The sequence below is a fragment of the Passer montanus genome, unplaced genomic scaffold (genome assembly GCF_014805655.1).
Source record: "Passer montanus isolate IOZ18808 unplaced genomic scaffold, ASM1480565v1 scaffold23, whole genome shotgun sequence".
Lineage (NCBI taxonomy): Eukaryota > Metazoa > Chordata > Aves > Passeriformes > Passeridae > Passer > Passer montanus.
Window position 1 is genome coordinate 11,883,556 of NW_024366926.1, and position 23,562 is coordinate 11,907,117.

The 23,562-nt window shown below is 44.6% G+C and overlaps 1 protein-coding gene across 41 annotated transcripts in view; it reads right to left on the reverse strand.

Annotated features, from left to right (window-relative positions):
• Positions 1-23,562, reverse strand: part of ANK2 (ankyrin 2) — a 282,700-nt gene that overhangs the window by 132,219 nt on the left and 126,919 nt on the right. For 9 of the 41 annotated variants that reach the window (XM_039710591.1, XM_039710588.1, XM_039710586.1 and 6 more), the window contains exon 1: positions 1,118-1,360. The exons of 13 other annotated variants lie outside the window; for them this stretch is intronic. In XM_039710591.1, coding sequence (XP_039566525.1) covers positions 1,118-1,252 — 135 coding nt within the window. In that variant the 5' untranslated portion in view covers positions 1,253-1,360. Of the gene's footprint in view, positions 1-1,117; positions 1,366-20,801; positions 21,653-23,562 lie in introns of those variants that run through there. 19 more of the 41 variants (XM_039710558.1, XM_039710556.1, XM_039710553.1 and 16 more) reach the window with 8 other exon arrangements.

Below are 23,562 nucleotides of genomic sequence, written 5' to 3' on the forward strand. Positions count from 1 at the left end.
CGGCTTGAAGAAAGTTTTATTTTAGAGGGTTGGGAACTAGATGATGTTTAAGGTCCCTTCCAACCCAAACAATTTTGTGATTCTATGAAGAATGGGTCCAGCTGTGTTGTCAGTGAAATAGAACATAAAACTGGTCAGAAAAATCCAGCCAAAAAAATGTGCTACTAGAAAGCCAAGACAGCATCAAAAGTGTTTTCTAGGACAGTGCAGAACTCCTTGTGAGCTGCTGCTGGGAGTGCCTTGGGTCTCCTCTTCCCCTAAGAGCACAGGAACTCCGCTCACCTGTTCTTCTATGCTGCACTGCAGTAACTGAGGCACGTGCCAAGCACCAGGTCAGACTGACACCAATTCTAGTGTACATCAATTGTAGAGAACATGAGGTTTGGATACACTGACACTGAAGGTTTATTGCTCTTCCTATTTTGCCAGAAGTTTGGACACGATATACTTCCATTGCCAATTTTGAATTAAATAACCACTTAATTAACTTCTCAAACAGAATGAGAAATAAAGAAAAAAAAAGAGAGATGAGACACTTCATTTGCCATAAATACCATGCAAGCATTTCACATCTTAGTGATTTTCTTCTGGTTTGCTGCACAAATGCTAACATTTCTCCATAAGTGTGACCCCTTGCCTGTGCCTGGTCCCACTCACTGTAACCCTCATCTGCATTAGGATCTGTGCAGCTCTGTCTCCATTGCACACAGAAAACAAAATCATGTGCTGGGCAGGCAGCAGCTCAAAAGTAAACTATTGAATTCAAGTTTGGAGAATGATCAATACAAGATCATTCCTAGCAGTTGTGCAAACCAGGATAACGGGATAATATCCATTTGTGCTGGGCTGCTTTCACCCACGGGGCTCTCTCTTCACATACCTCAACCTTCTGGTAGCTGACAATGCTTTGAAGCCACTGCACAGCTCAGCGACAGCTGCTTTTTAATCACAGTCAGGGCAGCAAGGCAAAGCTTCTGCACGAACAAGTTTAGCAGATCACTCCGTACTGCAAGCTATCCAGTAAGGTCCTGAGCAAAGACATCCTTTGCAAATGCAACATGCACAACCCTCATCTGAAATTTTCCCTGCGATTCCTGTTCTCTTCAGCCAAACTTACCAGGGCTTCAGGCTCTTTACTTTCTTCGATGTTGTATCCATAATAATCAGGAGTTTTATCCAAGTCCTGTATGTTCCCTTGTGTCCTTAAGCCCTTCTCTGAATGGCAGGCCTGGCAGATGGGTGCATTGCCCATACCCGCCGTTCTGCTCGCTCCGAGCAGGGCTGCCCGGCGCTCCCGGAGGACAGGGCCCGGCCGGGAGGAGGGTCCTCGGCCACTGCTCCGGGCCCGCCGAGCCGAGCCGTGTCCCGGAGAACCCGAAACCCCGGCAATGCGGGCAGCGCTCGGTGACCATTTCCAATTCAGGCGCTGCCCGGCTATTTTTACACCTACCAGGCCAGCTATGCATGTCAATGGCGTGGGGTGGGCCGGGGCCGGCGCAGCTCCAGAGTTCAAGTCCCGCTGGGCGGAATGCCCTGCACACACGGGTTATTGAGTTACCCGGCTGCGTGCCTTTCCATGTTTTGATTTTTTGCCCTGCCCTGCTCGGTCTCACTGGGCTTACATAAAGCACTGAATTTCAGAATGTTGCTAATGTCTTCTGAGTTTCTAACTCAAAAATATGATTTATTCAAGTCTATTATTCAACATCTACTTGATATTTACAAACCAAGACAATGTGGATGGGCACAGATTTCATGAGCATTTAATTTCAGTGATTCACATGGTATTTCATGTTTATGTAGCCAATAATTGTGATGAGCTTGCTTTGGATTGATATGTCCCCTGGGTATGATTTCAAATGAGCTCAAATGTATCCAAAAAGGACAATATCTACTGCTAGACCACTTTTGCTCTCGTCTATGTCATGTTTGGTCTTGTTTGGGATTTTTATTGTCAATTTGGTTTAAGGCTGGTGTTAATCTTTTAGTTAGAATAGTTATGATTAAAAATTGAGGCAAAAACCCCCACAAAACAAAACAAACAAACAAAACAAAAACAGAGGAAAATAAGAACAATCCCACCAAAACCGAGAATGGCAGCATTCCCCCTAGGCTGGAGTTGCTCATGATTGCACCCATTAGGCTGAAAACAATGTTCAGGATTGCATGTAGCAATCTACCTCTTACCCAGAAGATGCTCAGTGCAGAATTAAAAAACACTGACACCAAACCAAACTACACCACCAAAACCCAAACAAAACAAAAAGGAAAAAGGTAGTTGAGAGTTATTTGGCAGTTTTCACACATGACCAGCTGGGGGTAGCAGAGGCAGCGGGGAAAAAGTGTCTGCAGATACCAAAGCCCTGTAGGATACACCACCCTGCACATCCAAGCCCAGCAGAGTGGGGCAGATATTTGAAAATTTAAGCCCTAAATTCCTCAGAAACAGAGATTCTCAAAGTGTTGCAACAAGCAGCCAAATCTTTTCCCTTTGAGTTTCAGCCCATTGCCAGTACGGCAGCACACCTCAGCAGGCATCCCATTGATTCCCACCCAGTTCCCCTCCACAGCAGCTCCAGTTATGATCCAAGAGACCAGCTCCTCCCAGCCCCCCACTACTGATTGGGATCTCTACTTTGTTAACTATCCTGAGGAGATTTTAAGGGGCTCTGTAATTGTTCCTTGCTGATGAATGCTCCTGGATGGATCACCTCAGGTGCTGTGATGGATACATACTGGATAGACACATGCATACAATAGTTAAAATTGTTGCCTTTGCCCTTTTGACATTTTTGCCAGCACTTGGCAACTGTTCCAGAATGTTTGTGCAAGGCTCACTTGCCCATAATTACCTGGTAACAAGTTCCTTCAGCTCTTCCAAAGCATTACCCTGTGACTGTAATAAGGTGCGTACACACTGCCAGAACTTCTTAATTTAGTTATCAAAATAAAAGGATGGAAGAAGGACTCTCACCAAATGCTTGACCAAAGTTCATCTAACCAAGGTTCCAACATAAACTGGAACTACAAATCCCTGGATAGAGCAAGCTATTTAATATGCAAATAACTTCCTGGAAAACACAAGGCACCACTCCAGGGGAAAGGGTGGAAAACTGGAGTAACAGGCATTCCTGGGAAATGCTCCTTGTGGAAAGCAACAATCTGTGCAGCCATCAGAGGGAGAGCAATGGAGCAGCTTTCTGCCAGAGCCTTTCAACAATATTACTGTTGTTTGTCCAAGTGGCCCCAAGGCTTTAGGGCAAATTACTCAGAAAAAGTGAGCGTGGTCATGTCCTGCCAGAGCCAGGGCACTGTATCCTCACCAAGTGCACGTTGGAGGGTTCAAAGCCTTTGTGGGGGAACATGCTGCTGTATCTCTGCATTCCCATGCTCTTTGCTGTCTTGTTAGGGCTGCAAATCCCCCCAGGCAGCAGCAGTGAGGAAACCAAACCCAGAGGCACAGTTTGCAGGCACAGAGCTCGTGCCAAAGCTCCTCAGCCCTCTTCAGCAGCCCAAGAGAGCTTTTCACAGCACTAACTCCAAACCTCCTTTGATTTACTCCCTTACCTAGGAAAATTACTACTCCCTTACCTTGAAAACCTTCAGAAATGAAACTTAAAGGGTCTTTAAGAAGGAGAGCAGATATCCCATGTATTGAAGAACTGATGCTAAGGCAGGGTCCCTCTTTTCCCACCAAATGGGGAAATATTCTGGTTTCTCTGAGTGTTTCTAAGCCTGCAGCACTTATGATTGTCAGCCTTAGGGCAACACAAATCAATAAAGCCCTCAGCAAGCTTTTGGGAATTGCAACTTTCCCCAAGATTCACATAGTAAATGTTGCAATGGCTAGATACTCTCAGTTTGTTACTGCTGGCCATCAAAAAAAGCAGCGTTGTACAAACACTCTGCTTTGCAAACTCCCAACCAAGACCTCAAAGACCAAGTGAGAAACAGCAAAACCCAAGCCATAAGCTCATCTGCAGAGGGAGACTTCACTTGGTGGGCTGCCATTCCACTGTCCAGGAACGGCAAAGCTTGAGTATTGTAAGATGAAACAGGACTAAGGAGAGTCGTGCACACCCAGGTAGGCAGCAACAGAAGCAAAACTGTTCTGCTGGAGAGAAACATTTCTTTACACTTCTTTTGCCATTATTAGTAACAAAAATACATAGAAAAACAACCAACCAAAAACAAAAAAAAAAAAGGCAGAGAGAAAGAGTTCTAAGTATCAAGGCAAATAACTTAGCAACATAAATCCCCACTTTTATTTTTGTTAGATCTCTCCCCAAAGAGCCATTTCCCACGCCACTTTTGTGGTTAAACATAGCAATTAAAAAAAAATTAAAAAGAGAGAGAAAAGAGACTGCGCTGGGACCTATATCCTTCTATGAGATCCCTGAACTTTGAAATGATTCTTAAATGCAAAGTCTTTCACTCCTGGGGATATTTCTGTGGGAAGGTCAAGTAAAACACAGCTCACTTGCTTCTAGCCATTATTTTGGGTCAGATCTTGAGCTCATGTAGACAATGAACTCTGATGAGTCATGACTTTATATCATTTATGCCCACCTTTATGCTTTACAACAATGACACTGATGAGATCACTATTTCCCAAAAATTCAGCCTTTTCTTCCTCTGGTCACAGAGACCACAATAAGCAATTCCCAAAGCCTAAGCAGCCTTTACAATGGGGCCATTGTCTGCTGCAGAAAACCTAGCAAATTATCCTCTTTGACTCAAATATTTTGAGTCCAATCAATTGCAAAAATCTATTTTGAGCCATTTATAAAGGACTTGCTCTGCTTTTGATGGTGAATCATTTGACACATTAAGCCTAATGATCCTCTCTGGACAGCCCTTAATCCTAGGGGCACTATACATATTTTAGCCACTATGAAGAAAAGGAAAGAGATAACCTGAAGTTTAAGCACTGCAGCTACAGATCCTGAAAACATTCTTTCATGGATAGGAAAGTATAAAACATACACAAAAAGGCACCTGAGCCTCCAGCATTCCACAGATGAAACACATCCTTACTTTACAGATACAGGAGCTTTTGGATGATTGGTGTGGCACAAGAAGGCAAAACCAACCCCCAATTTCACAGTGATGCCCACACGGGCAGAGCAGTTTATGTATCACCTATTTTTCTCATTAAAAAACTGCAGTTAATATTTCTTTTCCCTCTCAGCCTAGGTTCCACCTCATGGGCATTGAAAGGCACACATTAACATGAAGGACTGAGTAACACAAGAGAAATCTTACAGGGATTGTTGACAAAACTAAAAATCAATGCAAGGAGAAATATTCAAAGATAACCTGAGGGTAAAGGGTAAGATGTAGCTCTGGCCCACCCATGCCAACACAGCTATAAAGTAAATTATCACTTCTCATGCCCAAAATAGCTTTTTTGCTCATTTCAACAGAACTAAGGCGTTCTTTGAGTATTTCATGGTTTTTATATCCTCCTGTGCCACTAAGCTCTAATTGGTGCCTATTTGCATCAGTCTAAATCTAAACCAAATCTCAGGCCCTTTATTAGCTCTGATTTTTCTTCCTTAACCCAGACCAGATACTATTTCTGCTTTAAATCATCTTCTAGGATATTGTGAAGCTATCACATTCTGAATTTGGAATATCAAGTAAGGCCTCAGTTCTCCAAGAAAACCATCCAATTTTCCCTTCTGAATACATCAGCAGGAGCTCACTGCTGATTCTGAAAACCCCAAGTCTCCTAAGCTCTAGTTGCTTCTGAAGTTTGTCACTTCTGTTGGGTTTCTTATGAGTTTGACACAATTTTCAAAACCAAATATTGCTTATTTTGATATAAAACCAGTTTGTAGGGAACTACATATTTAACATATCAGAGACGGTTTGCCTTATATACACAGGAATACAATGTATAAAGTTTGCCACATGTTGCATCTTTTGCTTTACTGTAGTTCAACAGAATCAATTAATTCAATGAGGAATGAAGTAACAATGTTAAATGTATAATTTGTCCTTGGCTGAAGAGCACATTCTAGGACTCCTCACAGAATTACATTCTTTTGGCTAGTATTGTGCCCCTGATTTCAGCTTTTCCTCACCCATTGTACTAATGGCTGCTGTTCTGGTGCATCATTGATGGTAAATGATACAAAGTGGTTCATCACAGGTTCTTAAGTGAAAACCCAGAGTTCATTTACCTGGTTTCTATTTTATTTTGCACCTTGTGCCTGCCTGTTATCTTGGGACCCATTAAACACATCTGTTAGAAACAAGAGTTACTATAATTCACATTAGAAAATCATTACATCTCGAATATTTACTTTAATGATTTGCTCTTGATGGTTGAACTAGAAACATAAAGAGTATATTAGTGCCACTGAAAAGAAACTAAACCTAATGCCCCAATTCCCACACCAATATGAGTTAATGCATACTGATCTAGGTACAGGTGCACGCACACTGAATATACCTGTACACCAATGCTTAAACAACCTGGCCATGCCCAGTACACCCACATTTAGTTGAACTGCAGCCATAAAACTGCAATTTTTCTATTCTCCAATATTATATCTGTGTTTCATGTGCTCAGCTAATGGCACCAACAGCTACTTGGGAAAACAAAGCAGAATCCAGCGTTACTGACTCCGTCTGCCTTTAACAAGGCTCTGGTGTGGATGAACACACATCCACTTTGGAGCAGGCTCCAAAGGCTTCATCCGCCCAATTTTTGAAGAGACAGTGAGCCATGAAAGGAAAAAATTATGTGCTCTATTCATCACATGTCAACAAACAGTACTTGAAAGCTTGGGTTTGTATCACTCCTGTCTAATATTTTGCCTTTCCCTGCACTGACAGAGTTACAGTAGATGATAAATAAAAGATTTCAATCTTCCAAAAGCAATTCCCTATGATCAAAAGGGTTCTAACAGAGTACAATCAAGAATTTTTGTTTCTGTAAGCAAGCAATTTGTGCCTTATAGTGACACACATCATCCAAACGAGGGCCAGAATAGTGTGAAAAACAAATAAGTCTGCTGAGTAAGTGACTAAACTTCATTATCGCAGCCACACACGCAGTTCTAACAGACAATTTGAGATCTTGTGATTGAAAACACACCTTCACATCATTCATCAGCTACTTAAGGCCTGCCACCCTGGGAAAGAACCAAATCACCTCTATAAAGTTGATAGAAGCACCAAAGGTCATCGGGAAGAGCACATCATCTGTAAAAAAGTCTGCATCAAATTCTGCTGTAATTCTGCATAATGAACAAATTAGAAATTGGGAGATTATGACCAACTGACAAAGCAAGTGCTTGGGCACTGTAGCCTCTCAGGATTGTTAAAACCAGCAGTTCCTATAAATTAAAGAGAGCCAAGGAAGGCACAGTGACAAAACTGAGCCGTTTATTTGCAGAGAAATCCAAGGAATGCTGTAAAACTTTCTTCAGCTGCCATTGCTAACTCATGACATGTGAGATGCACAATAATAGCGCACATCCTGTGGCTGCTAAACAAGAGGCAAAGTAACCAAGGTTTTAAGAACTTCATATTTTTATAAGAAACAAACACATAATAAAGAAATAATCAAATGAACATTAGTTTTGTAGATAAGATATTAGAAAATTCAGGGAAGCATGGAACAGAACAACACCTTTAACAAAAAAAAAAAAACAACACACAAACTTCTGAAAAAGGAGGAGCTTCACAAGTTCTCTGCAGTTCTCAGTAGCACCCAGCAGATGGGAGTCGCTCAAAAACTGCCCTCAGGGACACAAGCCCAAATTTAAACTGCACTGCAGACAGGAGTTACCCCTTCTCGGTCTGGTATCTCTGAAGACACTGATAATAATGAACAATACTCATATCTGGCATGCCTGGAAGCCATGAGCTGTGGAAAGGATCATGGCAGCATGAACATATCCACACAAAAAAAAAAAAAATCTGGTTTCTCTCAAAACACAATAATGCAATTTTAAAAAAAGCATAATTACATAAGAACCAAAACTAAGTGCTAGTAAGGTCCATTAAAGGAGCTCAGGTAAAATAGACAAACCAGCAGAAATCCCAAACATATATAAACCCACAGATTTACTGCCAGCAAGAAACACAAAAATTTACTAAATAATCTTTCATAAAGCCTATGGCTTTCTTTCCAAATTTTTAATGGCAAGAAAAGGGCCATGGCATTTATTAGAAATTTTATGCTCCATTATAACTGTAACATTTGATCATTACCAAACACATGATGCTACCGCATTCTCCTATGCACCCTACAGTGTCCCAGGAACTGAGAGAGAACTCTTGGCCACGACCACTCCCCCACCCACCCTTCACAAAGCCCCAGGACAGAGCCCAGGCAGGCAGGAGAGCTCAAGCAGCAGAGGATTCCACCCCGCAGGACATCCAGCCTCTTCCAGCTAGGAGCACCTTTTCCCATCTGCATTACTTCTTGCCAGCCCTGCTCTGTCACTGTTACAGTTCATTTATTTGGTCTTCATGGCCCCATGCAAAATTTGGCCCCAAGGCAGTGACAAGATGGAAAACAGGTCACAACCTCCACAAACCACTCCCTTCTCCAAGACCTCCTCTTAATACTGGATTTCCATCTTTCCTCTCTGACAGCATCTTCCCAACACCAACTGGGACAGAAATATATATAAAATTTCAATTACATGGAATGGAAAATTAATATCTTTCCTATTAGGTAATAGAAAAGGTCAGAAATAGATTCCAGTTTATTCCAACCTGCCTCGTTACCCTTCCTGAGAGTAACACCTTCTCCTACAACCAGCCTGAGCTGGGAAGTCCCATGGACTTCTTTAAGTGCTCATCAACAGAAAAAAAATTGCTGAACTGCTCCTTAGTCTGTACTACAGGAAATAAATAATTTTAAAAAAACAGGGAAGAGGAACCAACATGCCCATCTCATTGGAAGCAACTCCCTATTTTGTGGAATGCAGCACGAAACTTATTTTTTCCTACAAGACTTGTAGCTTCAGAACTCAATCCAGATGATCTTTTAGAACAACAGCAAGGCATTTAAGATACAAATGCCTACAAAGCAGTCATATGATAATGCAGTCCAACACTGATGAAGTGAAAGAGTACATGCAAATATTTCAGCCTGAGGTCACAGAGGCAGCCACTGACAACGCCCCACATCTCAGGACTTCATCAGGTCCACTACAATTCCCATCTGAATTTGCAATTCACACTTAGAATGAGTAAAAATAATGGGGGGGGAAAGAATTTGTGAGCTAAACAATAGCCAAACCCCCAAGATAAGTAAAAACACAACTATTAAGCCATGACACTCTAAAATAAAGGAATTTTGTATAATAAAATACTCAAAGAGGCTACCATTTTCCAGGCCAAATGAATATTAAGTGAAAGACCTCAGGTCCTACGTGAGAGTTCCAAAAGTCCTGCTGCATTCACAGTGACAAATGAAATTCTTTATTACTGCAGAGATGACTCATTTGTGGGGAGATATCAACACCACAGGGGAAGCAGCTGTCTGATTAAATGAGCATTTGTCTATTCTTATCCATTCTCCGTGAGCCTGCTCTAGCACCCACTGAAGTGAGCCTGGTCTTTTCCTGTGGATCACAGCAGGATCAGTGATCCCAGGCCAGCAGGTCCTGGCTCACTCGCTGCTCCAACTCCCTTCAGCACTCAAGGACTGTCAAGGACAAAAATCAAAGGAAATAAACCCCATGGCAGTTCTGTCAGCCAGATTCTCTACAAGCCACAGCCTCATTGATCAGCCACAGAATCATGGAGTCATTTAGGATGGACGAGATCCAAGTGTTCCCCCAGCACTGCCAAGCCACCACTGACCCATGTTCCCAAGTGCCACATCCACACATCTTTTAAATCCCTCCAGGGATGGCGACTCCACCACTGCCCTGGCAGCCTGCTCCAGTGTCTGACAACTCCTACATGGCAAAATTTGGACTCTTTCTTGCCTGATCGGCAGCCACCACCCAACTCTGCACTGTCTTTGCACAGCAGGAAAGCATCTATTTTTAATTTTTTAACATTTCACAAATATCCGAGACAAAGACACTGATGTCCTGAACAGCACTTGGGAAGGGAAGATTTTGTTCATTCTCTGACCTTGTTTTTCACTAACAGGGGTCTCCCACCTCTACCATCTCTGAGGGGATTAAAGTTCCACCAAGCTTCTGTATTAATAATCTCAAGGCATTACTCTTAGTTCCATCCATTAAGAGGTAATGGGGTATTACAGGATAAAACAAGCAGCAAAACATACTGCAGATAGTCCATACAGAACTGAAAGGATCACTGATGGGAAGAATCTCAACTGCTGCAAATCACTGTCAACAGTAAAAGCAGAGAAGATTATTTAGGACTTATGTTCAGATGAGCTAGAAGTGCACTAGATGCTTTGCAAGGAAGCGTGCTTGCTCTGCAAAAGGCACATGGGCATCTCGAGTCCCAGGTGTTGGGAAAAACCACCTTCGTTTTATCCCTCTGCCTTTGCAGATTTCTCTCGACTGCTTCTGTGATTTTCCAGTGCTTTCTGCTTCTCTATTTTAATCATTCTTTTTAGAAGGGTATTAAATTTATAAATAGTGCCAGAACACCAAGGTCCTCCTCATGCCAGCAACAGGGCGATTTGAACAGGAGGGATCACAGCACACAAGAATTACATAAAGAACATTTGGGACCTCAAGGTACATTTGTGTGATATTATTTCCCACCATACATAATCTGTCCTTCAATCACAGAGCTGTATTATGGAAAGTGCACACGTTTAAAATTACATTGGAAAATATAAATCACTAAGATGGTTATGTAATAGGAGGCAAATTATCTCCTGGCTAAAATCATCTGGAAAAAATCTAAATCTCCTGAGATCATTGGCAAATCTTTCAGGGTTAAGTTATTATATTAAGAGTTAAGGTTATTATATATAGTGTTATAAAACCGAGTGTTCCTTTATAACCTTTAATTACAGTTCCATATCTATAAATTATCCTTCTCCATCTCAAACACCTCTTCCAGAAGGAGGCTGCTTCCTCTCCAGCCTTCTGCTTTTGTATCATTAAGCTTGCACATTGAAGTTGGTTTAAAAAGGATAAAACACTCCTTCCTGCATTCACACTTCTGAGTTGATGATCATTATTACAACCATGCAGAGACTACAACATAATGATGGTTTATTGCCCAAAATAATGGAACGTGTGCTGCTAAATCCAGCCAGATGATGTTCGAAAATGGCTAAACTGCAATAAAGGGAAACGCAGTGTTAATTAACCTTTACAGCCACCTGCACATTCATCAGCTGTAGCGGGACTTTGGCTCCTCCTAAGCTGCCCTCAGACAATTTCCTCCACTCCTCTGTTTTAATGAATTCCCAGCACTGCTCAGAGCAAGCCCACTAAGGCTGGTGTCAGAGCTCCGTTCCACGGCGGCAGGGACAATCCCCCATGGAACAGGGAGGGACACGGAGCCCTGGCTGGCTCTGCAAGGAAACGCTTCCCTCTGCGCTCCCACCGGCACTGCAGTGCCACCGCCCCGGAGCGCCGGCAAGGCCTGAACCACGGCTCCGGGCTGGCCTTCCTTAGAAACCCGGGCAGCACAGCCGAGCACGTACTCCCTTAGCCTGGGAGAACTCGTGCTGCAATGCAGAGCTGGCTCTGGGCACGGCTATTCATTATTTCTGATTTTGCTTCTTTGGGAAGCCTTTTCCAGGGCCTCGTCACTCGCCAGGCTAACAGCCTGCTCCACTTGAGGGTGCACACAGCCCTGCTGAAGTACCCAGTGCTAATACCACCTACATCCCAGGAAAGGACAGGTTAGTAAATCAATTATTACCAAAAGAGTGCCTGAGTGGTTTGTCTACCCTTCAGACAGCACTGCAGGCTTTGTGCTGTCCTCACCAAGAAAACAAAAGGGAAAAAATACAACTTGGGGGATTTTTCATGATCCTAAAAATACCCCTGATGCAGTCAGTGGCCACTGGGTGCCATTTGCCAAGCCCAGTCAGGCTGTGGGGGCAGTGGGGGATGGCTGGATTCTCCCAAGAAAACACAGCAGCACGGAGAATATAGCACACATCCATCTAGTTGCTATGGAGTCTCCGTGCATTTCCTCAGGAAAATTTAACTGTGATACAGCAGTTGCACTGACCAGTCAAAATATTTCTTTTTTAATCTGTACCACTTTCTGTCTCCAGCAAATGTCAAATTTTGCAAAACAAATCCGTGCTCGTGAAAGCCACCCCGCTCTGCACACTGCAGCTTGCCTTGGCAATTTAAGGCTCACATCAGCATTTTAGATTTTATTCAATTCATCCTGCTAAGTCATACCACTGTAGCAAAACACTTTCAAAAGGTGTCTGTTCATAAGCTTTTTCCAAGAACAAGACAAAGAAAAATAGGCATCATTTGGAAAACAACTGGTTTTCCTTTTACTGTTACATGAAGCTTTGAGGTTTTAATGTATATAATTCAAGAGTGTTATTTCAATAACAAGGGACAACAGCTTCACACTGAATGAGGGCAGGGCCAAATAGAAAACCTGGCAGAAATTCTCTCCTGTGAGGGCAGGGAGGCCCTGGCACAGGTCACCCAGAGAAGCTGTGGGTGCTCCATCCCTGGAAGCGTGCAAGGCCAGGTTGGACGGGGCCCTGAGCACCCTGGTCCAGTGGAAGGTGTCCCTGCTCATGGCAGGGGGTGGAAGGAGATGGGCTTTAAGGACCCTTCCAACCCAAACCATTCTGTGATTCCATGACTCCCAACAGTAACTCAACAGAGCTGATATTAAACCCATAGATACCCTGCAGAGAGACTAAAACAGAGATAACTTGCACTGTTCCCTGACTTAACTAAGCAGAACTGAGTCCCCCTGGCCTAGAGATGTGAAGGGCAGCAAGGGTTCCTTTCCTTTGGGCAGCTCTGATGTCCAGCACCATGTTCATCAGCAAAGATAGAAAAGGTTTGCTGGGCTTCACCATTCTCCATTCACAAATGGGGGCCTTTTGGGAAATCTTAGTCACTGCCTCCTCTTGCTCCAGCAGTGAGACTCTAATCAACACAATGCACGTGATTTCTCTCCTCCCTGCTGCACTGGTGCCTTTTTAAAGACATGAAGCAGGGAAACAAGAAGGCTCCAGCAGGTCCAGGCAGTCCCCAGTAAATCATGGCCTGAGCAGCGAGGCACGAAGTGGCTTTTGTCTGCTCGAGTCTCCTGTTGCACTGTCAGCCTCACTGGTTTTGGGCAGTGACATGTCTCTGTTAGACATCCTGGCATAGCACAGGCCAGAAAGAGTAAATAATTTAAAACAAGCTTAAATTATTCAACTTAAAACAGCTTAGAAAGGCTTGTAATTATGGTTCTATCAGCTGAAATAATTTTCTACCAGCCTGGGGAAATAAGAGTGACACTCATTTTGGGTGAACACCACTTGCCAATGCTGCCTTATTTCACGTACAGGAATAAAGAGAAGGCAGACCTAAATTATCAGGCCAAGAGAAATCCACACCCCTCCTCGTGTCACGTACAAGAACAGCATCACACTAACATTTGCTAAATATGAAACACTGTGAGCTTTCCTGACCCAGAGAATCGGTCTCACTGGGCTGTTTCAGAGCACATGCAAACAGGGTAACTTTTTTAATCTTGTGTTACTTCCCTCCCCTTCCTCCTTCTGTTCATTCTTATCCTATGTTCATCAGAAAAGGATTCTGCTGGAGGAGAAAAAACTGACCTTAAACAGAAATGTGTACTCTGAAACCTACTTCGGCTCACCTCCCTAAAATGTCTCTTTTCCAAAGCCCGAAGGAGCTAATGAACCTGCTAGGTTTTGGGGAGGTTAACATGCCAAATCCTTCATTAGCATCAACAAATAGAAGGCAATTACAGACATTTTTTTAATTGCAGTCTTGTTTTCAGTCACTTATACAAGGGCAGCAAGCTATTAATCTGTATTGATCCGTACATGGAAGGTTTTAACATAGGAATGAGGGTCAACATGGTTTTGAAGAAAACTCTGAAAAACTGTGAGCAACACACTAAATATATTTACAATACATGGAACTTCCATAAATAATTCCCAAGTGAAAACCCTTGCCCAGCACCACCTCTCTGAACCACCTGAAATTCACTTAATTGCATTTCTCAGATTTCAGGAATTCCTATTATAGGCTCCAATACTAGAAATGACTGTGTAACAGTGGGGAATATCTAAACCTACCTGGACAACCTCATGCACTGAACGGGAAAAAAAAAAAAATTTTTGCTGTCTAGGGCTAAAAAGTCAGGGTGCCAAGAGGCACATTCTTCAAGACGTAGTTAAGTACGGAAGAGCTCATCAGACATTCAAACAAAACTACCAGTACCACGAGTGCACAAAAGGAGCTGCTTGAGACTGACCCAGAGAACAGGAATTCTTATTTACAACACCTGAAGTAGCCCCTACATTCCCAAAAGTAACCCAGAAGATGTTTTGTGAGCAGAGTCAGGTCAATAAAGCATGACCATGCATCTGACTGCCAGCTGTAGTACGTGGCACCGTCTCAGGGAATGAGGAGCCTGAGTGGCAGCACTCCTGCTCAGGGCCAGGCTCCCTGCTCCCACCCTCTGGATGCACCATAGATTGGCAAATACATCCAGCAGGCACGGCTCCAGCTTTCACCATTAAACTAGAAACTCAGAGCTCATATGCCGCTCTCACTTCAGGTGCCAAACTTTCCCCAGGAGTTCAGTGGAAAAGCCTGAGGGACTAAATTACAGAAGCCAGACTTCAAAAAGCTTGACACTTCACAGTTTAACATCTGACATCCTCATTAAACATTTTTTTAATTGCTTAACACAAAGCTGCCCAAACATCACATAATAATTCTTCCAGTGGCACAAGAAAAGTAATGAATTTAAAGGACACAAAATATTTCAGAAGGAGGTCAACAAATCCATCCCCAAAGCCAGAAAAGTTTATCAGGGATGATTTCCTACAACGTGCAAATGCTCTCCTAACTTTTTTAAATCATTCCTAAGTTAAATTTGCAGAGACAGGATAGGTGGACAGTCACCGTAGGCAGGGGGTGACATTTCTCCTCTCTCTAGGTTGCTCTTTTAAAAGCTCAGTAGAATTCTTGCTATTGCTGAAAACAAAGGGAGAGATGGGAGCTTGGGCATTTTGGACACTTTCATAACTTTATAGAAACAACCACATAATGAGTTAATGCAGCCGTAAAATCTAAAGTGTCTGCCATGACACTGGATTGCACTCAGCAAGCTTTACAATGCAAAGGGATTTAGCATTCCAGAAACAGGTTTTCCTCCTCCTGCATCCAGTGTCTCACACAATAAAGCCAACAGACCCTATCAATCTTTTCCCCAGTATTCCAAGTATGGATTAATTCAACTTAAACTTCTGAAGAGGCACAGTCATCCACAATACCAAAACCATCTTGAGATAAATTATCTGTGTTTTGAAATACTGTCTACATATGATTTATTAAGATTGAATAAATTTTGTGTTTCAAAAACTACCAAGGAAATTAACTGAAATACCACATATAAATCACAGAATGATTAGACAACAATATAAAGGTGAGCAAATTTACACTTGAAAAATGCTCCTATCCCATCAGAAGCAAGGGAATTGGAGATCATCAATCTTGCTTCACTTCAGAACACTGTATTTGTGCCCATGCACACCACACCCCTCAAACAGGACATGGAGAAAATGAAGCAAGTCCCATTCTATTCTGAAGTGCAACATCATCTGAAGAAGCTCCATTTCACAAGGAAGCAAACCAGCAAGGTATTATTTTCACGCCCAGAAATAGCTCCATAAGGAAAATATTAGCTTGAGATACAGAAGGAAAATGCTCAAAGGGCATCAGGAATAGGCACCTCCTACGCAAACACTCCATTACAAAACACCAAAAAGGGTTTTTTTCATGGCTGGAGAGGCATTTGAAACATCTAGAAACTCTAGTGAATCACAGAGACATTTGCCAAGGCAACGAACACAACACTGAACAGCCACGACGTATTCAGTGCTAAGGAAAGAACAGCAGGTTCAAGCTGCAATGAGCCTTGAAAGCTGCAGTATCCAGAGGTCAAGCAGTGAGAGACTCTTTCCCTGCCCTACCCTGATACGAACTCCACAGGGATCGCACAGCAGGTTCACACTAGGTGAGATAGAGGCTGGCATCCATGAACCAACAGAGCAGTGGCCAAGAGCAAAGAACTGGATCTCTGCATGACTTCCTCCTCCTCAGGATGCCTTTTCCTAGCACACCAAGCACCCCTTAGCCCTTCCACATCCTCCTTCCTCACTGAACTCTGGCCCTTTCCAAAGGGATGAAGTGTGGGGCTGCCAGCCTTGGTGCAGAGCCGTCGTACCCAATGGCAAACACCCACCCTCCCTGCCAAAGATGTGCTTGAAATTCAAGTGGGCCTGGGCTTAAGACAAATCTGACAACATTTTCTAGAATGTGAGAAGTCTCTCATTTTCTTCTTCTGTGAAAAAGGAGATGCTAACGTGAAACAATGTCTGCTGTTGAGGTAAAAACAAAGCAAACTCATTTTCTGTCTCCTGCAGCTTCGTAGTGGAAGGCACTTACTGCATGTTGACTCTTCCCCACACACTCTGGAATTCTGCTGACAGCTGAATCCCTCCATCCTTGTCTTTCTGCAGATAATGTCCAGTGTGAGCTTCATCTGTGTGAGCTTCATCTGTGCTTAGGGTGTCAAGGGAAGGACAAAATGCACCTGATGCTATTGGTCCTCAGTCTCTTTTAGCAAACAGTGATGAATATTCCAGATGCTGTGGAACATTTTATGCTAAGAATACTGAACTCATGAATCTGGCCTTCCAAAAGGTACAGAAGTTTTCTAAACCTTTTTCAAACACTACATAAAGACCCAACAACTGCTAGTAGAGACCAGATGTCAAACTCTGTCCTCATGACTGATGGCAAAATGGTAACAGCCATCAGCTTACCACATCTGTAACAATCAAAAACCAGTTTCATTTGGCAGCAGAATCCATTTTTATAACAGGTTTCTTCTTTGGGATTTTATGTGGATTTTTGAAAATCTTTTCAACACTTGTCACATGGAGAGAGAGGAAGCTGTGTCTGCTTTGAGAAGTACTTTAGACAGGGAGAAGCAAGCATGTGTTACATAGAGCCAGGGGCTAGGCAGCTGGATTCCCAGGCTGTAATTCCAGCTTGGCTGCTGACTCAGTGAGTGACCGTCAGGAATCACCCCGGTTCCCTCGCCTCACTCTGCAAAGGGTGAGCCACAGGCAGCTCTCTCTAAAGACACCGAGAGGCCAGTGGAGCTGGGCCTTACGTATGCTGAATTTAGGTAAAATGGAATTAAATTGACATTAAATCTATATATTTGAAGCTGCTCACCTGCTGTGTTAGTACCTGGTTTTTAATGCTCTTAATACATTTGGGTACCCACACAACTATTCAGAAGGTTGGGGAGCTGTTTACATACACATTTGCACCAGTATCCTTTTTTCCACACTGCAAGAAAAGGTCAGGCCTGCATAAAAGGGAAAATTTTCAGCTTGGATGCAAGATAAGCAGAGCTGTCTCTTGTCAATCGGTTTTTAAAATCAAAGGAGTCAATCTCGAAAAGAACACAAGAGAAAATATTCAGTGTACAAAGTCCTTTTCCCTGTTTTTGAGCATGGAATAATTCTGTTCATCCTTAAAGAACCACTAAGGATGGCCAAGCGAGGATGCGAGCAGCTCACTGCCCTTCTGGGCCTGCTCACAGCTCTGCTGCGGGGCCAGGGGACTGTAAGGGCTCGGGGCTACATCAGGCAGCAGCTGTGACAACAGCTCAGAACCTTCTGGTCCCAGCCCAGGAGCACAGGGCTGCAGCCAGTTTGTGGTGCTGCTGCCCAGACAGGTGATGGTCACATGCCACAACACTCCAGAGGCAGAGGCACAACAATCCCACGCCCTGCAGCATCCCTGGGAGCTTGCAGAAGGGTGGGATGGTACTACCAGATGCCCAGCAGTGGAAGAGCTAAGGCCATGGCCCTTCATTTATCTTCTTTTGCATAATCAGGGTGTTCCAGGGACACAGGAAAAGTTTCTATCACAAGGCCAAACGAACTCTTTGTGCATTCAGCACGTACTTGTGCATGGCATGTATCCAAACGAGGGCTGGGAAAGACAGCCCACAGCACCTGATACATTCCCCCACTCCAATGATCCTTCCACAAACAAAATGGATCTCCACTGTAGGGAAAATCCACTCACTGCAGTGTAAGGCCTTTCAAACAAATCACAAAGTTGGAACCAAACTCCCTCCATGCAGAAACACTGCAAGTGCTGAGAGCAATCAAAAATCTATTCATTTGCATTTTGCCTCTCATGGACCTGCGCACCTAATTAGTTCCTAGCCTCCATTTTCCAAGAAAGTCAACAAAAACTCGGAGGGCTCTTACTAGGAGATAATCCCATTTCACAGTAAAACCATTTATTGCTCTTCAGGAATTAAAGTGACAGATACATAAATATGTCACAGACACGTATCTCACTTAAACTGATGACTAAATGGAAAGACAATATGTAGCATATATTCTCTCTTTGGGTCGTTCTGTGTACATATGATGGGTGTGCATACATGCCCACATTTCTGAACTGCATGTGCAGATGCAGACATAAACAACTCATGGCTGTGCTGCTGTGTGCCTCCTGCAGCAGCAGCAGGATGGAAAAGCCCAGCCTGACCCACCCCCGACCATCTGACTGAAGGCAAGTTTAGGGTGCAGCCAGGCACTTGTTTATGTAACAGCAAGGTACAGCCGCAGTAGAAGGGAGCCAGGAGCAGGGGAGGAATATTAAAAGGGAGGAAACACACACAACACTGGAGCGCTCCCCGTATTTTCTAAGCAAAGCCCACTGGTGATCTCTGGATCCCAAAATCCGATGAGGAGCCTGCATCAGCACACAGGATTGCTCACAGGGATGCGGCCTGAGCCTGCCTGCTGGCAGCCAGGGAATGCCGCACTCTGGGAAAAGAGATAGCAGAAGGGCAGCATTAATTCCGTCCAGCTTTAATTAAAGCAGTCCAGCAGGCAGTGGAATCAAACATGCTGAGGAAATAGGACTTGTGACGATCGGGAAAAACAACGCACGCTGTAATTAAGTAACTGAGATGGGTGCTGGGCAGACAGGAAAAAAAGCCCTTCCATCAAGGACATCCACACATTAAGTATGATTTTTAAAAGGGCTGTTTTGCAGAGGATTCCACAATCAAAAATGTAATCACAAAAACTACTTTATGCTGCAGTGCCCCATTTAAGGGATTAGGAGAGTAATCACAATCTGCTCCCAGCAGCCCTGCCCAGCATCCAGACACCGCATGCATGAGAAATGACATTCCTGTTTCTGATAAAGACAATTTGGATGTGATTTAATGAACCCTGAAAAGTGAGCATTTGAAAAGTCATGGGGATCACACCCAGAGGTCCCAAAGGCATCAAACGGCCTCTGTCATTTTATTTAAGCCATGCAGTTCAGAATATAAAAAGACTGAATGCAAAACAAATTCATAACTGCCCAGGTATGCCAAAGGAGCAGATGGCTTCTGAATTCCAGAGATCTGCCAAAAGGATCTGTAAATTCAAACACTACATGGCTGAATTCTAGGCTTTTCTTTTCACAGATATCTGTGTTTACATGCAATGTAGCAGGAAGGGGAGAGGGGTGGGGGGGGTGGATTGCCTCTCGATTTTTCCCTTCCAGAGAAATTAAAGAATAGATAAAAACACAGTGTCATGGAATGAGTTAATGCACATCACAAGCTAGAGAACCCAGAGATGGGAGGAAAGAAGCAGCAATGAGAAGGCATTAACACAGGCACTCCCCATGTATCACAGTCCTAAACCTAAGATTAACAGAACCTTCATTTTAGTATTTTCTCCACTATCATATTTTTGTGTCCTTGGAAACTATAGAGTGATTTGGCAAACAAATCACCTCTATTGATTTTTTCATGTCAAGACAATGAGAGATATCATTCCCTCTAACACAGAAGGAAAACAATAAATAATTATAAATCACAAGAAACCTCCCCAAAATCAGAACCATCCAAAGAGATATGCCTTAAGAGAACTAGAAATTGCCATCAGTAACAGAGGCAAACCCGACAGATTGCAGACTTGTGTGCCAGGCCCTACCTAGACAAATATACCTGCAGTGTGCAGTGTAAATACACTGAATCACAGCGGCAAGCCCAGAATCCCTTTTGTGACACCCAAAAACTGCAACACAGCTCAGCTGATGCTCCCAGCACCCCAAGGCGGGTCCTACACACAGCGCTGAGCGCTGCTGAGGAGGTGGGAAGTGGAACTAAAAATGGGAAATGGGGGAGAAGTGCTGTTGTGAAGTAGAGAAATGCACCTTCACGCCGCAAAGCACAAGCACAGCCACCTCCCTGCCTTGACAACTTCTCCAGATCAGCCAGGGGCTTGGAGCACTGGGAATGATGGCAGGGAGCTCCAGGCCCTATGGGATGAAGGGAAAGTGGAGATACCAGCGTGCCATCTTTACGTGCATGTTCCCTGCATGGCTGTGGTCTACCATGGCTGGCAGCACTTGAATCTCACTGCAGATGAGCTAAAACCACAGCAGGGCTCAGAGGGGATGGGAAGGGACACAAAAGGGAAATGTGATGGGAAAGGTCTGGAAAACGAAGGGGAGAGCATTGCACATGGCAGCGAGCACCTGTGAGGTGCTGCACAGACAGAGGAAGGGTGGGGGAAAGGGAAAAGGAGGCTGGTTTCCCCCCCATACCTTGCGTTTCCGATCTGCCCTAGAGATTTTCCGCTGCCTTTTCCTTTCCTTCTCAAGGTTTCTCTCCCTCTCTTCGATCTCGGACTCGCGAACTTTTTTAATGGAAGCGGCCGCGTGAGCCATTTTGGCGAGGAAAACACCAGCTCCAAGGAAGCTGCTCCCGGCACACGCGGATATCCAGGTGATTTATTTTTTTTTTCCGCAAGGGCACTGGCTGCGAGCCAGAAGTTCACGGCGTAATCCACTCTTGCTCCTCCGGCAGCCCAGGAAAGGTCAGGGCTCGGCCGCAGCCCCTGCAGCAGCCATGGCTGGGGAGCAGCAGAGCCGCGTGCCGAAGTGCCCGCAGCCGCGCACGCCAGCCGGGAGCAGGCAGAAAACCCCTCCTAGCAGGCTGCGAGCCCTTCAGCTTGGCCGTGCCTGCAAGGGAAGGCGGGCTTCAGACTCAGCTGGGAAGGAGAGGAAAAAAAAAAAAAAGCCGGGGCGAAGGAAGAGAAAAATCGGCCTTTAAACACACATCACCAAATTGGGAAGGTCTTTTGGGATTCCTCCGGAGAGGCTGCGTCTTCTGGCTGGGAGGAGGGCTCCACTTCAGCATCCCCAGCGAGAGGGGGAGGGGGCAGCTCCCGTCAGCTTCTCACATCGCCTTCACACAGGGCGAGAAGAAAATGGTGCAGTCTGACTTACTGACTTGCTGCCGCTTGCACACGCCTTGCTGCTCCTCTCCTCCTCCTCACTGCCGAGGCGGTCCGCAGGGAGCCGGGAGGAAAATGTGCGGGGCTGGGAGAGCCCCGGCGCAGCCTGCTCACCTGCGGGCAGCAGGAGGGACGCCTGGAAAGGGCCGGCAATGCTCAAGTGCTCATTGTGGCTCTCTGCAGCCACGTGAGGCTGCATCAGGAGAGCTGCATTCGGCAGCGAACCCAGCGCAGCGAGCAGGGGCAGCGCAGAGCGCGCAGCGTAATCCGGGCTCAGCCTGCCCCGCTCGGCTCAACCCCACCTAAGTAAAAATCATACCACCAGGGGTGCTGCTGGTTATTTTTCAGCCCCAAAAGCTGCTCTCAGGCACTTCCTAAAACAACTTCTGAAGGCCTGCCCTGAAGATGGACAGTGCTTGCAGGTGCAGAGCAGCAGCGACCAAAAGAAAGTGACAATATGTCGCTAATTCATCGCCCCCACTCCCCAAAATATCATTCGGGTTTGGGACACTAATTACTAGCACTAATATCCAAGACAGATGGGTCTGTCATTTCCTCACTGCTTAACCCCCTGCTAAATCAAAGTTCTGCTCCCGCCTGCTTGGGTAACTCCTATCAGTATCAAGCTTTTATTAATCAAAACAGGGCACGGGTAGATCAAAAGAGACCTTGCATTGGTTGCTAGCAGACAAATGATGCCATTCCAGCTCCCTCCAACAGCGTGCTCCAGCCTCTCCAGGCAGGTGCTGAGGGGGAGGCAGGATGCGACTCCCCAGTGCAGCAAAGCCGTCTGCATCCCTGGCTTAGTCACCACCCCAGAGTCACGGGGACATGGCAGCTCACCGGCACCAGCACTAAAACCCACCAAACACAAGAAACAATTCCCCGAGCCGAGCTTCCCCCTGCAATACATTCCCTGCCTTCAGGGAATTGTACTGAGCGCTGGCCAGAGCCGAGCACCAGGAATTTCTCTCTAGCACAGCCCCACCACAGGAGTGACAGCTGTCCTGAGAGCTCTTCACGTGACAGCAGCTCATAGACCAGCCTGAATTCCCCCCTCACCTTGCTTTGCTACCCACAGAACTTGGTGGTCTCCAGCTCATGTGAAGCAGGACCATTGATTGTCACCATGGAACTAATTCTCATTGATGACTTCTGTTGTTACCATAAGGTTTCACTTTGAGAATACCATGGACCAAATTTTTACAATGGATTATATATGAAAACTACATAGCATTTTAAAAGCACCTTTAAAACAGGGATCTATTTTGTATTTGAGCCAGTGATCCGTGCATTCAATCCAAAACACATTTCCCTAGTGGAAGGAGGCATGGGAAGCAGCAGGGCAGGAAGTGTCAGCCAAGCTTTTTCTGGCTCCTCTCAGTACAGGCTGACTTTCTCCCAGTTGTTCCCATTTGTGGAAAACTAGGCTACACAAAGCCATGGCTAAAACACAAGTGGCTGCAGCAGCAGCCACCAGAACAGGGAGACAAGTGGAGGCAGCCATGGGAATAAAATAAGGGAGAAGATTGGAATCCCTGAGAGGACTCTGGCATGCCTTGTCTTCTTCACATTGTATGAACCTCACAGGTACCACCACTTGTAAACCAGAAACAAACAGCTGCTAGTCTAGAACTGAACTTTTCTGATACCTTCCCAACCTTTTCATGGGATCTTAAACAACAAGTTTGAAAATAAGACCAAATCATAAGCCATCACATTGAAAAATCCCAGTCTTAGGATTTCTCTAGGTCATGGTTCAGGGTGTCTAAGCCACTAAATGTTTAAATCTGGCATTGGGGTCCACACAGTAGGGTTTGACACACAGGAGGGTTTATGGCAGTCATTATTATCAATCAATTTGTCATCTTTTGATGATTTGTACATGCAGACTCATCACCTCAGTATCAAATGATTCTTCTTTCAGAAAACTCACTTATAAGTTAACCAAGGACTTGATATACTTTCGAACCCAGGCCACACAAGAGAAAAACCTCCAACACTGGAACTGAATAACTGGTGCCAAGTAAAATGAAATTAAATAGCAAATATTCTTTATAGGATTACTG